This window comes from Macrobrachium rosenbergii, chromosome 4 (genome assembly GCF_040412425.1).
Source record: "Macrobrachium rosenbergii isolate ZJJX-2024 chromosome 4, ASM4041242v1, whole genome shotgun sequence".
Taxonomy (NCBI): domain Eukaryota; kingdom Metazoa; phylum Arthropoda; class Malacostraca; order Decapoda; family Palaemonidae; genus Macrobrachium; species Macrobrachium rosenbergii.
The window spans coordinates 47,414,865-47,433,323 of record NC_089744.1 but is presented as its reverse complement, the minus strand read 5'-3'; the positions used below and the strand labels follow the sequence as shown (position 1 = coordinate 47,433,323).

Sequence of the window (18,459 nt, the reverse complement as noted above, 5' to 3'; positions counted from 1 at the left end):
AGAATATAAATGAAGAAAATAAGATCAGAAAAGCTTTCAATTGTAAGACTGAATGTTATTGAAGTCCCATATCCAAAGGAATATGTATTAGCCTTCATGTGTGAATGCATATGCTTACCAAGTATGCATTAAACTGACCAAAGGGGACCAAGAGGTTGGGTGACAGTTAAAAGGTTAATATATGTTTTTAAACTTGCAATGTTATACAGTTTATAGGTTGAATCTTACTTTGGATTTTGAAAAATACTATATTCAGAATTTTTATTAAATTATCAACAAAATGAGGAGGATAAATCTGGCAATGTTGTTTCGCCATCCAAAACCCACTAGTAAGGTATATTGGCACATTACAGCATTACTTATTTCTCTACCTTATGTTTTTTTGTGACAGTTCTTAATTATTTATGATTTATATTTAAAATTCTGTGTACTGTTTTTATACAATAACTTTGTAGTGATTATTAATTTTGTCTGCTTAGCTGCAATTCACATTTGACGTGATCAAACAAAATATAAACTAGTATAATCTGACTTTTCTTATAAAATACAACAACATTAATGCCTAAATTACCATACGTAAAAACCTCTCTAATATAGTATATTTTCTGTTAACAGATACCCCAACGCCCGAGTTTCATAAGAGGCTATTATAATCTGTCATTCTTATACCTACTGACATTCAGTAATTATGTAGTTAAAAATTTATAAGACAATTATAAAATGGGGTTGAATACTGACCATAATTTCTATACTCCTAAGCCATAAACTACTTTCCTCTCAATATGTAGCTAAACCAGCAAATTGTGTCCTGGTTATAATACATGTTTCAGTATATTCTGCCCTTGAATAACCAGGAGATACAATTACCATAATAATTCTTTCTGATGAAAATAACTGGTAAACTCCTGGTTTAAGAAAAGCAACATGGCCAGACTGATTAAGCGTTGGTACAAAATTAACTGCTCCAGCTAGTACACTCAAACTGACTGAATAAAATGACATGGAATGAGCAAAATACAACAAAACCTCATTACAGCATTACCATCTGAAGAGAAGCATCAACAATACATGAATATAAAAAATAATTCATTCAGCTTTTTTTTTTTACACAAGCTTTCAATAGCACCAAATGTACAGAAATCAACAACAATTAGTCTAAAACTATTAACAATTACACAGTTTTTACCCCAAAGAAAATAAAAATTACCAATAAACTTCAATTCAGTTAACTGACACATACTAGTGTGTAAAAGCCAGAGTAGTTCTTCTAGTGGATGATAGTACTGTACAAGAAATGCTCTCCTACACACTAGTAGCTGAATTTTATGCTGCCTTTTAGGTCACAAAATATACATGCATTCATTTTGCAAACATTAGACTCTTACCTTACAGAACCCATTGAAACAACCTTCCTGCTCACAGCAAAGCAAGTCACCCCCTTCAGCACAAAGTCGGCAATACTCATCATAGCCATCTTCATCCTTACAAAATTTTCCTTTTCCATAATATTTACGACAACGCTGAAAAAAGAAATCTTGTTTATATAATATAAACATGCATTATTTATAGAAGACCAAGACTGCTAAGTGAAATCAAACTCATACTTCCAGAACTATAAAAATTTAAATTTTTTGGGTCACTAAAGTAAAATCTAACATTTATGGATCTAGTTTAATATTTTTTCGATCACTATTAGGCAAAGTAACACAAATGATTAATCAGAATTATTACAGAAGTTCCTCAAGACTAAAAATCCTAGACAACCTTCCTCTTCATGATACCAATAATTTTAGTCACTTCTTACCACATCTAGTTTTCATTCAAGATATATTATCTAAAAAATTAGCCCTTACGGGGAGCCATTTAGGGTGGGCTTTATGTGGCACACACTTAATAGCATTAGTGTCCTTCAAAGAATCCCTCCAGTCCCAGCTATGCTACTTCTTCCTTTTACTTTTCATCAAGTACATTTGGTCTCCTACTTGGCTTTCCAACTTCTTTAGCTTAAGCACTGTTGGTTCCATTTTTTTTTACCTATCCTTAAAAAAAAACGTTTAGTCAAGCCTTCTGAGAATCTAGAAATGTGACTCAGCTGCTTCAATAAATTAATTTATATCAAATAAAAAATAAAAGCATCCTTGACAAACTAAACAGTAGGAATGATTCCAATCCTTTAAAAGGATGTCTTGGATATTTCTTCTAAGTTTACAATAATTCATAATTTTTCATTTCACAGTATTTTGTCTAACAAGAAATGATGTAATAATGTTATACTCTGGTATCCCAAAGGTTTATGTATGCACTAATAATTACAGAGCAATCGCTAACCTTTCAGTATCCTTTAGACTTTAAAGTTACTAGAGTTCATCTTGATGATTGTAAGGGTTCCCTGAATCTAAACACTTATGAAAAAATGCAACAATTGGGTAATTTCATGCCATTTTATACCTGGAATTGGGCTCGGGGTACTTCCTGAACATGCATGTCTGAAGAGGAGCATGTTCAGGAAATACCTCAAGCCCAACTCCAGAAGAGAGAAACTGATCACTGCCTCTGAAAACATTAGTAGCTGAACCTCTTGTAAACTTGAGGTGGATTCTCAGTCCACACCATAAAAACCACTCTTGCACGAGATGGTTATTACAGTCGTGAATATATGAAGCGTGTGGAAGCTTAGAAAACTTCAGCATGTGGGAATTTTAGATTTTCCTGAAAGGACGAGTTCTAGGGAGATATACCAAAACAACAGATCCCAAAATCAACCCACCTATATACTGTAGAGCCACCAAGGAACTACTAGGAACATCCTAGATTTCCTGGATCCTCTAAACTTAACAAGTACCTCTCTTCCAATCACAAAATAAGAAATACAGCAAACCCCCTATTCACGGGGGATGTGTTCCAGATAACCCCACCCAAATAGTTAATATCCACAAATACTTAGAACCCCCCCTCTAAAAAAGCTTACAGCTGCCTATCTTGAAGTTCAAATAACAAATGTGTATTTAAAGTATTATCTTACAACATCAAATATACCTTAAATTATTATTGTATTACTGTATTACTCTTTGAGATTATTTTATTAACCCTTAAACGCCGAGCCTCTATTTACAAAAAGCGTCTCGTGCGGCGACGTTGGGAGAAGTCGCATAAGCGGAAAAAATTTTTTTTAAAAAATCACAGCATGCTTAGTTTTTAAGATTAAGAGTTCATTTTTGACTCCTTTTTTTGTCATTGCCTGAAGTTTAGTATGCAACCATCAGAAATGAAAAAAAATATTATTATCATATATAAATATTGAAATATATGACCGCAAAAAAAATTTTTCATATATAATTTTATACAAATCGTGCTGTGAGCAAAACGATTAAAGCTAACGGTTTATTTTTTTTTCTTTGTATTGTACACTAAATTGCGATGATTTTGGTATATAACAAATTGTAAAACGATTAAAGCAACACAGAGAAAATATTATCACAAAATGATGCATGAATTTGTAACGAGCGGACGTAAAAAAATGTTTTTTTCAAAAATTCACCATAAATCGAAATATTGTGCTAGAGACTTCCCGTTTGTTGAAAAATGAAGCTAATTGATTGAATATTACTAGACTGTAAGTGTTTTAGCTTACAATTGCAGTTTTCAACCATTTCGGTTGAGTTAAAGTTGACCGAAAGTCGAATTTTTTCTATTTATCGTGATTTATATGAAAATATTTCAAAACTGATAAAAGCTACATCCATGAGTTATTTTCTGTTGTATTGTACATGAAATTGCACACATTTTCATATATAAAACTTTATGTAACGACTAATATAAAACAGTGCAAACATTATGACAACGTGAAAAAGAATTTGAGATGTTAGGCGAGTTACTGCGCGGACGTAAAGAAAATGTTTTTTCAAAATTCACCATAAATCGAAATATTGTGCTAGAGACTTCCAATTTATTGCAAAATGAAGGTAAATGATTGAATATTACTAGAATGTAAGAGTTTTAGCTTACAATTGCGTTTTTCGACCATTTCGGTCGAGTTAAAGTTGACCGAAGGCTGAAATTTTGGCAGTTATCGTGATTTATGTGAAAATATTTCAAAACTGATAAAAGCTACAACCATGAGCTATTTTCTGTTGTATTCTAAATGAAATTGCGCATATTTTCATATATAAAAGTTTATGTAACGACTAATGTAAAACGATGCAAACATTACGACAACGTGACGAAAGAATTTCTGAGATGTTCGGCCAATTTACCGCGCACAGACTTAAGGAAAAAGTTTTTTTTCAGCAATTCACCATAAATCGAAATATTGTGCTAGAGACTTCCAGTTTGTTGCAAAATGAAGGTACATGATTGAATATTACTAGAATGTAAGAGTTTTAGCTTATAATTGTGTTTTTTTACCATTTCAGTCGAGTTAAAGTTGACCGAAGGTTGAAATTTTTTGTAGTCGACGTACGGTACGTCCACTTGGCACTTCAGCAAAAATAGAAATTTTGTGCAAACAATGTTCATTTTGCTGTCCTTTTTTTCTCAATGTTTATATTTTATGGTGGAATATTCAGAATAAGAGTCCCAGCCCTCTAAATACAAAAAAATTTCAGTTATTTAAAAAAAAAAAAAAAAAAAAAAAAAAAAAAAAAACTTTACTTATTTTTACATTTTCGTTTGTAGCCCAAAAACTATGAAAGTCAGGCAAATGATTTTTTTTATGAGAAAGCCAACAAAATTCTCCAAATAATATATAAAATAATGAAAAATGAATAAGTACAGTTGGTGAGAAAATTTATAGAAAAGAAGGTAAGAAACAGAACACGCTGCCTGGTGTACGGTGAGAATTAGCGATAGAAAGTTATTTTTTTGAAGAGCTCTATCTCGGTTATTTTTCATAGGAATTACTTTGTAAATATTCGAAAATGTAGAGGAACGGTTGAGGAATAGTGAGAGTCAAGAAAAATGGTTTTGGTAATGGCAACAGTTTCATTTTGACGTTATAAGTTGATCGAAACGAAAAAATGTTACCATTGTCAACATTATCATTCGTAGCGCAAAAACTATAATAGTTAGGTGAATGAATTATTTTTTATGAGAAAGCCAACAAAATTCTCTAAATATCGATATATAAAATAACGAAAAATGAATAAGTACAGTTGGTGAAGAAATTGATAGAAAAGAGGGTAGGAAACAGCGCACTGCCCGGCGTACAGTGAGAATTAATGCTAGAAAGATTTTTTTGAAGCTCTATCTCGGTTATTTTTCATAGGAATTACTTTGTAAATATACGAAAATGTAGAGTAAAGGTTGAGGAATACAGTGAGAGTCAAGAAAAATGGTTTTGGTAAAGGCAACAGTTTCATTTTGATGTTATAAGTGGACTGAAACAAAACAAAAATTTTTACAGTTGTCAACATTATCATTCGTAGCTCAAAAACTATAGCAGTGAGGCGAATTAATTATTTCTTATGAGAAAGCCCACAAATTTCTCTAAATATTGACATATGAAAGAGTGAAAAATGAATAAGTACAGGTGGTGAAAAAATTTATAGAAAACGAGGGTATGAAACAGTGTTTCTAATAATGTAATCCCACATACAAATCCCACATTTTATAAAAAATGTAAACAGAAAAAAAATGTAAGATACGAGAGAGAAGCGTGGGTAGGATCAGCTGATTTCATTGTGAGAATTTTACTACGCAAGGGATTTGCGCATGCGCAGTACAGGAACTGCTTGGCTGGCATATTGATGCCTGAGTTACACGGTCCAAGGTATGCTTTAGCCTATGGAAACCACTAATTGTCCGAATAAAAAAAATTTACTCCTAACACACATCCGAAAGATTTCGGTAAATTTTACGTAGCGGTAGGTCAGTCAGGTAGGAAGGGGAGTAGGGTAATTTTATGTACCACTACGTCATTTGGGCATAAAAGACTTAATACTAAACCATACGGAAACTTTCCTCTACAAAGCAGCTTTAGTTGACTGGTTACTACCTGGCCGAAGCAGCTAAACCCACTTAAGGGGATCGGCCGCCTAAAAAACCTAAAAAATCTTTAAAAAAGTCGATTTGCTGAAAAAAATTCTATGGCTTCGTATAGCGTTCAAGAATGTGTCCACGAAATATTATGCTAAAATTTGCCTTATTTCTCTAGTTATGGCCTCAAATGTAACAATAACTATATACCCATGAAACACCAGTAGCGCAAATGATTAGTCTGGTATAGTTTTTGTGATGTATGTTACGAAAACTTCCTTTGAAATGAAATGTATAATGTCAATAATATCCTACTTGGCACCTTTTAGTTATTCCTAGCCATGACAACGCACACGTCATACCATGGCCTTGACTGTAAGCCAAGAGTTGCATATAAACTTCCAAGCCAGAAGGACACGTTTTTCACGCCGCTAGCCTTGACTGAACTCTGTATTTTCTGCGGTGTTTTGTTTTTTCACCGTGCCTAAAAGGTCAAGTTCACTTCATGCTTCTAGAATGCCGAAAAGCCATGTGGAAAAGTCCAGGCGAGAAGTAGAAGAAAGAATTCAAGAAATTAGTGCCATAGAGGGGAATGGAGTGACGGAGAGAGAGAGAGCTGTCGCCCATCAAACAGCGCAGGCAGCGATCTCTGCTGACCAGAGACCAACCACATCTACCCCTAAAAGCCTCTTTATTCGTTCGTCACTACTAAAGGGCAAAGATATTTTAGAAGAAGAAAGCAGTAGCTCGGAGGCTGATATTATAGACGATCGTGAAAATAAAATGATCATAATAAGTGAAGCAAGACTTGATGAATTACTTGAATCACGAATCCCTAATTGTGAATGTAGAGTAATTTCCAGGATCCATTTGGCAAGGGATGGATTCGAGACAGTAATAAAAAAGTGTAGGCAACTATGATACCCTAGAGTAATACCTAGCAACAAGATCAGACAGGGGGGGACCAGGAACCTAAAATTTATAATAATGTGTCTTAGGCACATAAATAATCAATTAATATTCTTATTTATAATCATTTTGCATTAATTAATAACCAAAAATAAAAATTAAAACCATAAAATTAATTGTAACACAGTCTTTGAAGGCCCTTTTACTTTTTTTATGTAACTAAAACTTTGAAGGCCCGTTTCTCAAAACATAAGTTTTTCGCCTTCAAAATGTATCTCCTCCCTTAGTATTGGACCAATCTAAATGAAATTTCATATATAATATGAGGAAACATGGTAGATTAAAACAAAGCTGGGGATTTTAATATTTTGAGTTTCTGATTTTTGGCAATTTTTTCCTGTAATTTTTCCGGAAAATTTCATAAAAAAAAAAAAAAAAAAAAAAAAATTCATATCTCGAAAAATAATTGAAAAATCAAAAATCGGCTTTATATCGAAGGTCCATATGTGTTTTATACGTGGTTCAAATCTCATCCCTTAAAACCAAAAAGCAAAGGAGGAGATGCATTTTGAAAATGGCCATTTTGGCGAAAAAATGCTCTGGCGTCACAAAACCTAAGGTCACTTAACAAAAATTTTTTCCCCAGAAGTTCCACACAATATCCTTTAACAAACCCCCTATATATCAACAACCTGTCATTAAAAGTGGGAAACCGGCCGATCCCCTTAAAAATTATTGCTCTTCAAGCATCACTCCTACCAAGCCAATCAGATACAGTAAAATGATATTTTTATGATAAAATAAAGTTTTGTACATACTTACCGGCAGATATATACTTAGCTATAGTCTCCGGCGTTCCCGACAGAAATTCAAATTTCGCGGCACACACGCGACAGGTAGGTCAGGTGATCTACCATACCCGCCGCTGGGTGGCGGGAATAGGAACCATTCCCGTTTTCATGTCAGATTTTCTCTTCCACCTGTCTCCTGAGGGGAGGCTGGGCGGGCCGTGTCGTATATATCTGCCGGGTAAGTATGTACAAAACTTTATTTTATCATAAAAATATCATTTTTGTACATGAAACTTACCCGTCAGATATATACTTAGCTGATTGGCACCCTTGGAGGAGGGCAAGAGACAGCTAAGAACTAAAAACGGGAAAAACAACATATGTTGTAGGAATAAACAAAAACCATGGTTCTTACCTGATTGGGCAGAAGACTTCATGGATACTGTCTATGAGTCTGCATGCCTCAAGAGCTTCAGCGAGTGTGACCTAAGACTGACAGCCCTTCTGGATCATATCAATGGGGATAAAACCCACTTACATGACAGAGCCTGTTATGGATCGTGTCAATGGGGATTAACCCACTTACAAGACAGAGCCCTCTACCTGAATCATATCAATGGGGCTATCCTCTTACATGACAGAGCTAGGTAATAAAAATACAAGGAGCTAACAACCAAAACCGACCACCTGACCAAGCCTAACCTTGTTAGTAATACGAGATGAAAAAGAGAGAGAGACCTGTAACACTCTTTTTCAACCGACCATAAAAACACAACAAACAATTAAAAATAACACTAAATTAAATAGGATTAGCTTCAGCTCCTTGACCCAGCACCGAATCCGCGGATACGTAAGCTCCTAGAGAGAAGCACTTCTCATATGTCACACGAACATCTCTCAAATAATGAGAAGCAAACACTGAGTTACATCTCCAGTATGTAGAGTCCACAATAGACTGGAGGGACCAAGACTTGTGGAAAGCTAGAGAAGTAGCTATTGCTCTCACCTCATGAGCATTAACTCTTAGGAGCTGAAAATGTTCTTCTTTACATGAAAGATGAGCCTCTTTAATAATATCCTTAATGAAGAAAGCCTGGGCATTCTTGGAAATTGCTCTTGAAGGATCCTTGACAGAACACCAAAGACTTTCGGTGTTGCCTCTGAGCTGTTTCTTTCTCTCCAAATAATGTTTAAGGCTTCTTACTGGACAGAGTGTGTGTTCCAGCTCCTGTCCTGAAAGATCGGAGAGTCCTTTGACCTCAAAACTCCTAGGCCAAGGTTTTGAAGGGTTCTCATTCTTTGCTAAGAAGAGAGGCTGAAAGGAGCAGATTGCAGAGTCCTTCTTAAAGCCTACAGAACCTTCCAAGGCTTGTAATTCGCTCACTCTTTTGGCAGAAGCAAGAGCGAAAAGAAACAGCGATTTTCTGGTCAAATCCCTGAACGAGGCAGATCGAGGAGGCTCAAACTTGTTAGACATCAAAAACTTTAGGACCACGTCCAAATTCCAGCTGGGAGGTCTAGGGGACTTATTTTTTGAAGTTTCAAAAGACCTTATAAGGTCGTGAAGGTCTTTATTATCCGAGATGTTCAGACCTCTGTGTCGAAAGACTGAAGACAGCATGCTCCTATACCCCTTTATGGTGGAAACGGCCAGGTTACATTGCTCCCTTAGGTAGAGAAGGAAATCCGCAATCTCCATTACAGAGGTACTGGAAGAGGAAACTTTCTTAGATCGGCACCATCTCCGAAAAGACTTCCCACTTCGACTGGTAGAGGCGCAAGGTAGAAGATCTTCTAGCTCTGGCGATAGCCTTAGCAGCCTTGTGCGAAAATCCCTTCGCTCTAACCAGTCCTTCGACAGTCTGAAGGCAGTTAGGTTTAGAGCGGGAAGATTCTTGTGAAATCTGTCGAAGTGGGGCTGTTTGAGAAGATCGCTCCTGAGAGGGAGCGACCTGGGAAAATCTATCATCCATTCCAGTACCTCTGTGAACCAGTCTCTGGATGGCCAAAAGGGAGCGATCAGGGTGAGCTTGGTGCCCTCTGACGAACTGAACTTCCTGATTACCTCCCCTATTATCTTGAACGGGGGAAAAGCGTAGCCGTCTAGACCGTTCCAATCTAGGAGAAGGCCGTCTATAGCTACTGCTCTGGGGTCCGAGATTGGGGAGCAGTAGTTCTCCAACCTCTTGTTCCAATGGGTTGCGAAGAGGTCTATATGAGGTCTCCCCCACAGGAACCATAGCCTTTCGCAAACCTCCTGATGAAGGGACCACTCCGTGGGAAGAACTTGATCTTTTCTGCTGAGCAGATCCGCCCTCACATTCCTTTCTCCCTGAACAAATCTGGTGAGGAGAACGATGTTTCTCTCCCCCGCCCACAACAGAAGGTTCCTTGCTGCAATGTACAGGGAGAAGGAATGTGTCCCTCCTTGCTTCCTGATATAAGCCAGGGCTGTGGTGTTGTCGGAGTTGACTAGAACTACTGATCCCTTGACCAGAAGTTCGAATCTGGAAAGAGCTAGGTGAATGGCTACCAGCTCTTTCATATTGATGTGCCAGGCCTTCTGATCCGTGTCCCAGGTACCTGACACTTCTTCCGAGCCTAGTGTCGCTCCCCAGCCCGACTCCGACGCGTCTGAGAACAACACTAGGCGAGGGCTCGGCGGTTGTAGAGGAATTCCTAGACCCAGCTTCTTTGGGTCTAACCACCAACGGAGCTGTTCCTTTACCAGAGATGATATTTGGAAGGAATCCGACAAGTCTTGGGACTTCGATCCCAAGATTCTTTCAGGAAGAACTGAAGAGGTCTGAGGTGAAGCCTTCCCAGAGAAACGAACTGTTCCAGCGAGAAATGGTCCCCAGCAGACTCATCCATTCCTCGCCCGAACAACTGTCTTTCTCAGAAAGTCTGTCACCTTTTGAAGGCAGCGTTCCCTTCTTTCCAGGGAGGGAAACGCTCAAAACCCAGAAATCCATCCGAATCCCCAGGTAGACAATTTCCTGCTGAGGAATCATCTGAGACTTCTCGAGGTTCACAAGAAGTCTAGAGATTGGACCAGGTTTAAAGTCGAGAAAGGTCCTCCAGACAACGGTTCTTTGAACTGGACCGAATTAGCCAATCGTCGAGATACAAAAAATCCTCACTCCCTCCAAGTGCAACCAGTGAGCCACATTCCTGAGAATGGTCGTGAACACTTGGGGAGCTGTGGAGAGTCCGAAGCAAAGAGCCCTGAACTGAAAGGTTCTGCCGTCTACCATGAACCTTAGGAACTTCCTGGAGGAGGGATGGATGGGGACGTGGAAGTAAGCATCCTGAAGGTCCAGGACACCATCAATCTCCTTGACGAAGAGACGACAGAACTGAAGACGTCGTCTCCATAGAGAACTTCTTCTTTACGACGAAAGAGTTCAGGGAGCTCACGTCCAAGACCGGTCTCCACCCGCCCGAGGATTTTGGAACAAGAAAAAGACGGTTGTAAAATCCCGGGGAGTGAAGATCTTGCACCGGTTCTATTGCAGACTTTTCTAGCATTTGATCGACGGCTAGAAGAAGGGCTTGCCTCCGCACAGGATCCTTGTATCTCGCCGATAACTCCCTCGGAGCTGTAGTCAAGGGAGGTTTGAAAAGAAGGGAATGAGGTACCCCTTCCTCAAAACAGAGAGGGACCATTCGTCGCTCCCTTTTGTGCCCAGGCTTGGCGAACTTGAGAAGTCTGGCACCTACTGGAGTCTGGAGGACTTGATTTTCACTTGGACTTCCTGGAAGGGAGTCCTGAAGGCCTGGATCTTCTCTCAGGTCTACGCCTCCTAATAGACCTGGATGAACGAAAGGGCTCCTGAAAAGGGGGCTTCTCCTTCTTAGCCATAGGCGCAGCAGGTCTCAATCTCTTCGACGACTGAGCTAGAAGGTCTTGAGAAGCCTTTTCCGACAAGGAAACGAGACTTCCTTTACAGTTTCTTGTGGGAAAAGATGGCTAGAAAAGAGGAGCGTACAAGAGGAAGACCTCTGGGAAGGAGAGACCGATTTAGAGAGGAAAGCGCTGAAGACTGACCTCTTCTTAAGCAGGCCAGTGCCGAACAGGAAGCGATCTCCATCGAGCCGTCCTTAACAGCTTTGTCCAGGCAAGACAACACACTGCTGAGGTCCTCCATACTGACTGAATCCTCTTGAAGACTTCTCTTGGCTAAGGCCCCAAGAGACCAGTCCATGAAGTTGAACACTTCAGCACGCGGGAAAAGGCCCTTGAGGAAATGGTCCAGTTCACACAGTCCCCAAGAAGCCTTGGCGAATTAAGGGAGAGTCTTCTGGAAGAATCTACCAGCGAAGAAAAATCCAAGCCAGCAGAAGAGGGAGAGCTAACCCCATAGGCTCCTAGTCTCGTACCACATTCCTGCTCTTCCCGAAAGCCTAGAGGAGGCAAAGAGAAGACAGTCTTGCCTGCATCCTTCTTTGAGGAGAGCCACTCTCAAACCTTTAAACTTTCTTCATGGAGATCGTGGGGCGCATTTTCACAAGAGAGGAAGATTTTAAGCCTTGGTGCTCGAGGAGCATAGAACCAGGGAAGGAGGAGAAGCAGGCTTGAGGGAATCTCCATACTCCTGGACTAGTAGAGCTGTCAACCTCTTGTAATCAGAGATTGTGATGTCCTTTGGAGAATCGTCCTCCGATAACGCCTCCAGGCCAGAAGGAGGAGGAGAACGTCTAGAAGTAGCAGGGCATTTATCAGAAGAAGAGCGCCTAGAAGGAGAAGAGCCTTTGTCCACTGGAGAACGATGATCCGGAGAGAAGCGCCTAGAAGCTGACTGGCGCCTGACAGAAGAAGCAGCTCGAACCGAAGAGGAGCCCTTGCTGGGAGAGGGGCGCCTAACAGACGAAAGGGAGGCTGGAGAGGAACTTCTACGAGGCGAGCGGCAGGGCGTCTGACTGAGGAGAAAGTATCTCCAACAGGAGAAGACCGGCGGCGACGATGGCGCGGCGCCTGGGTGGCGCTATTGAGACGAAGAGCGCCGAGGAGAGAGGCGCCTACCAGGAGAGGCGCCTACCAGGAGAAGAGCGCCTATCAGGAGAGGAGCGCCTACCAGGAGAAGAGCGCCTATCAGGAGAGGAGCGCCTACAAGGAGAGGCGCCTGGACGGAGAGGAGCGCCTGCAGGGAGAGGAGAGCCTGGAAGGAGAGGCGCCTGCTGCTGGAGGGGCGCTTAACAGGAGAAGTGCGCTTCCTAGAGGGCGACTTGCTGGGAGAAGAGAGTCTCTTGGAGGACTTAATCGGAAGAGAGGCATCCTTCCGGCGAGAGGAGGTCTTTGATAAAGAGCCAGCAAGAGCAGCGAGTTGAGCCTGGAGGCCTACCAGGATCTGCTTGGTGGACTCCTGAACACCAGAAGAAGAGGAGGAAGATCTTGAGTCCTCTTCTTGAAACAGGAGAGCCTTCAGGAAAGCGCTCAGGGCTAGAATCCAGGCGTCTCCTCTAGGAGCCTTCAAGTCCTCTTCAAAGGGCGCGACTCCTCAGCCGAACTCCAACCACGTTTAGGAGACGAAGAAGCAGAAGAAGAGAAACACTTCTTTAAGATCCCTTTTCTACGGCGATCTAAGGCAGCCTGGGGCACGCGTCAACAGGCGCTGCGAAGGGACGCCTGACCGTTGGGGCGCTCTTCATCCCCCTTGCGGCTGTCGACATTCCTCCTCCACTGGGTCTGGGAGTTTGGAAGAGGTCTAGGCCTAGGAGCAATGCGGAGCCGGTCAGACGCCCCCTCCACTACACTGGGGACACTACACAAATCACTATCACTTATCACTTTCTTCTCTTCCATAGCGCGCATCCGCAACTGCATCTTGCGGATCGAAGCCTTCATAGCAGCCATCTCCGACGACGAATCCACAGGTTCGACGAAGGGTGAAGGAGCTGAAACAACTGGAGTGACAGGAGAATCTGGAAGAGTGTTAGGATCTAAATCTACCTCCTTGGAAAGAGACCTACTAGCGCTTCTGGAAGAAGCCTTCCTAACTCTGTCCTTCTCCAACTTGCGTACATAAGAGTTAAGCGCCTTCCATTCCAGTTCAGTGAGATTCTCACATTCAACACACGTGTTCTCAAAAGAGCATTCATTCTCCCTACACCTCGAACACAAGAATGAGGATCTACCGAAGCTTTCAGTAGTCTCACCTTACAATCAGACCTTACACACACACGAAAACACGGTGCAACACTCTGATCAGACATTCTTAAGAAAATACCAAAGCCAAAATCAAAAACAGTCCACAAAAGCGTATGCCAAGCCAAAGATCCAATACGTCACCAAAGGTCAGTCCAAAATAATCCTCAGCAAGCGAAAAATGAAAATCAAAGCAGAAGGAACCAACAACAGATGTTGCGGAACCAGCGACAGAGAAAATCTGAAATGAAAACAGGAATGGTTCCTATTCCCGCCACCCAGCGGCGGGTATGGTAGATCACCTGACCTACCTGTCGCGTGTGCCGCGAAATTTGAATTTCTGTCGGGAACGTCGGAGACTATAGCTAAGTATATATCTGACGGGTAAGTTTCATGTACAAAAACTAAAGTTGGAAAAACATCAGGTGACTCCTCTTATTCTCTCTCGAGCAATCCTCTCAAAGAATGAATTCTGGCATCAGACCTAGCACTGCGAAAATTGGAACTGGCACCACTGACTGCAGACCGAACAGAAGGAGACAAACGGCGCAGGTCTACACAACTTTCTGACATGTCCCGGTTCCCAGTTGCTCCAGGCCCAGAAGGAGCAAGACATGACAAGGCAGGCCAAAAGCGGGGGCAACAACCCTTCCTCCAAAGCGGGGATATACCTGAACTTAAACAAGACTAAGGGCAGGTAGTGAAAAAAAAATCATGTGAAACTTATGCCAAGTGAACATAAAAAATTACTTAATTCTATCAAACCTAATGCCCTGAATTAATGGGAAGTTTAATTGGAGTAACACTTCAAAGAGAAGCAGCAGAGGACCTATCCAGTGACTAAAAGACGGAGCAGACAAATACTCACTGTTTAACACGCTTTATGAGACCTATCTCCTTGTTTTTAGTTGTTTATACCACAACCACAAGCTCTCTTCTTCACTCACTACCAATTTCTGCATGATTTTGTTAGACTATACAGGCAGTCCTCGGTTATCGGCAGGGGTTCCGTTCTGGGGGTGTGATGATCACCGAAAATCGGCGATATCTGACGCTTTTTCGGCTTATCAGTGCCGAAAATTGCCGATTTTCGTCACTAAACAAGCGCCATAAAACCGGATCACCATTAACCGGGGACTGCCTGTACTTCACATCAATTATTCCAATCACAATGCTTTTCTCAGCAGTACACACATCTCATGAGGGTCAATAAAACTGAAATAATGCCTATCACGGCAAATCTTATCTTGCAGGTTATTACTGATCAAATATATTCAAAATAAAATCAAAGAAAATCCTAAAACAAACCATCAGAAAACAGAGTACATTTAACAATCTGTCTACCTCCTATTGAAACCGGCGACAGAAATAGACTGACCTGCTATGACTGTTTGTACCTATTGGTCCCCTGGTGGTGGGTGAGGGAAGAAGATGGATAGAAAATGGATTTCATAAAAAACCGAGTGTTATCGTTTTTCTTTTGTAATCTAACTCCTGCTGGCGTAAAGTAAAAGCTATATAATGGAGAGGTAAGGTTCATTTAAAAAATACAGCCTAGCCTAAGAATAGACTACCAAGAAAATCATGACATACATTCTGCTTGGAGAATATTATGATGAAATAATATTTGGGGAGGTGGCACTCTGATATAACAAAGTCATAAATTACACAATTACAGTACAGTATATATAGTACATGACATTTTAAATGGATTATGAGATGGCTAATTTTTGTTTAGCAGCAATCCTTCTGAACTTGGGATTTTTACCAATCTTGAACTCTCTAGGATTAGCAAAGGTTCACCTGTAATAACAATAAACTAGGAAACTAACAAATTTATACTATACTGTATATATATACTGTAGTGTATCAAAAGACCAAATTATTTCATAGTGACAATATGTATCACATAATAACCATACAAAAATAATGCAGCATACCTTACAGAGAAAAATCCCAAGCACTGGGTGAGTGTTCACTAAACTTGGAAGCTGATGATTGACTTGCTCAAAGCAAGATGAGCAACGGACCACTGATGATGTCAGGCGTTTCTGTATGCCTTGAAATCAATGATAAACCAAGCTAGAGTTTTCTTTATGACAAAGGTTCCATGAAATTATATGGAAATTATTACATAAAAAGATAGATATATGAAGGACCATTTTGGAAGCAAACAAGATTATAAAACTTACTTTCAAAATTCTTATTATAGTAATTATTTTCTTCCTTTGAATATAAAATGCATTCATCCTCCTCCTTGGATTCCTTTTCTTCGTCATTCTCTGGAATCTCACTTTTTGTTCTTATTTTTTTTTTGGAGTTATTCTCATCTCCACCTAAAGAAAAAAAAGTTACAGCCTATTACTTAAGATTAGTGATTAGTAAATGTACAGTAAATCAGGTTTCTCATGGTTTTACCAAGCAAGAAAATATGTGAAGTGTATATCATATATTTAAAATACCAGATAACCAGTTTTACCACTAACAGCGAGCCTTACACAATGCAACTTGAGCAGAACTAACAATTATTGAGAACATCCTTTAACCTTAATCATCTGCTTTCAGTCTCTTACTTTTCAGCTGGTATCTTAGGTCGTTTCTCTCCTGACTGTTAAAAACTTTATGAATTGTCCTGTTCTGATTTTTACCAAGCACTCAAAAACACCTCTTTAAACTCTATAGTCTAGCAATGAGACTTCAATGGTATTACTGAATTATAAATAAAAATAAAAATGACATTTTTATAATAAAGTTTTATATATAATTACCAAGTAATTACATAGCTATTAATTTCTATTAACTGGCAGCTAAAATTTGAAAATTCGCAGTAGCAACTCTTTTTTTTGTTGTGCTTTTGGTGTAAGTAGCTAGCCCGCCCACTTTCAGGGAAGAAGAGGAACACCACAGCAAGAAGGATCAATTTGTTTATGCTGTAATGTCCATGAGAGGGGAGGAGGGAAGGGCTCCCACTCTTCAATTACTTGGTAAGTATATAAAACTTTATTTTATCATAAAATGTCATTTTTATATAAGTAACTTACCACGTAATTACATAGCTCATTCCCACACAACAGGCACAAATCCACACTGCTGTCTGACATGTTTCGGTTCCCTATTACTCCAAGCCACGAGGAAGTAAGGCAGGACATGCCAAGGACAAGGCAAGAAAAAAGAGGGGGCGTTAACCGTTCCTCCGAAGCAGGGAAAAATAAAACCCAACTTACCAAGACTCTTGGGAGGGTAGCACAGAAATGAAAAATTAATATTATCATGCAAAAAAAAAAAAAAAAAAAAAAAAAACTATCAAATCTAACGCCCTGCATTTGGAATGCCAGATCAAAGAGAAGCAACAGAGGACCTAAACACTAAACAGGGAAGCAGACAAGACATGCATCCCTCTAACTTAAGTCTTACAAGACCTATCCTCTAAAGATGTTTCTACAACCTGATGAGCTCTCTCCATTTCTGATCAATTTCAGCATTTCATTAAAATAACAAATTTTCTAATCAATTTGTATTTTACGTAACTAACAAACCTGCGGTTTTACCTTATGGATAATTCTTCTAGTGCCAGCTGGGAAGTGGTAAAAAGAAAACAAACAAGGAATTGGTGGTGACAAAGTAGGCTGATATGCCTAGGTGGCAACTGTCAACCTCCTTTGCTTATGAATCAAAGAGATGATGCCTCAGTTTCTTCCAGACCAGGGAACTTAATTAGGGGTGGCTAGAGGTGGGCCCTGTAAGTTAAGATAGCAGGTTTTTTTAGCTATGAAAAACACAAATTGATTTTAAAATTTGTCATTTGTTCATATGCAGAACAAACCTGGGTCTTAACTTATCGACAGACCCACTTTTGGAGGAAGGAAAGAAAGTCTGGAACTGACTGGAGGTTCAGCACGCCTGGTAGCTCTTCCTGGCTTATAGAAACCTATGGACAGGAACCAAAGCCTCTGACACGATAAATAAGTGATTCTTTAACAGTCAGACTTCTGGGCCTTCGTACAATGTGATGAGACAATGTAAAAGGAAGTTAAAGAACTATATTTGTAGATAACAAACCTTCGTAACCACCAATAGTTTGCTACCAATCCTCTCCCCTTGCTAGAGAGATTGAGGGACTTGCTTTTGCAAAAGTTTTGACCCTTAAAAGACAGGAAGCGTCATATGAGTATCTATAACAGGTTTTGAGTGATGGACGGGATAACTCATATGAAACTTTATATTATGCGCCATTCAGTTTGGATGAATTTAGCATGAAAGATGTTCATAGCACTTCAATAGTCCATAAATGACTAATGGCAACTATAATAGCTCAGCACAGGAGAGACATTGATCAGCATGCCTTGAGATTTCAGAGGGGAATGTACTGCCTCTCTGCAGCTCCAGGACATCTTTTTATTTATTTGCTGATAAATATACCCAGGGGTTGCTGTTCGTTTTAGTTATCTTTTATGATACTATGTCAGCTACAATTGTAATTTTGCAAAGCACAAAGAAATATTAGAAAAAACATTTATACCTCACAAAAAGGTTACTGCATCTCAGTAAATCTCGTAAATATTTTACAACAAACATACTCAGAATTTGTTACTGAGTTTAGTTCGTATCTGTTATGATACTGTGTGAGCTGTAATTATA

The 18,459-nt window shown here is 39.7% G+C and overlaps 1 protein-coding gene across 8 annotated transcripts in view; it reads right to left on the bottom strand.

Moving 5' to 3' along the window:
* Positions 1 to 18,459, bottom strand: part of LOC136833991 (transcriptional regulator ATRX-like) — a 402,256-nt gene that overhangs the window by 318,644 nt on the left and 65,153 nt on the right. For all 8 annotated transcript variants that reach the window (XM_067096278.1, XM_067096295.1, XM_067096286.1 and 5 more), the window contains exons 6-8: positions 16,014 to 16,157; positions 15,762 to 15,880; positions 1,386 to 1,520 (exon numbers count right to left, since the gene is read on the bottom strand). In XM_067096278.1, the coding sequence (XP_066952379.1) occupies positions 1,386 to 1,520; positions 15,762 to 15,880; positions 16,014 to 16,157 (398 nt within the window). The remainder of the gene's footprint in view (positions 1 to 1,385; positions 1,521 to 15,761; positions 15,881 to 16,013; positions 16,158 to 18,459) is intronic.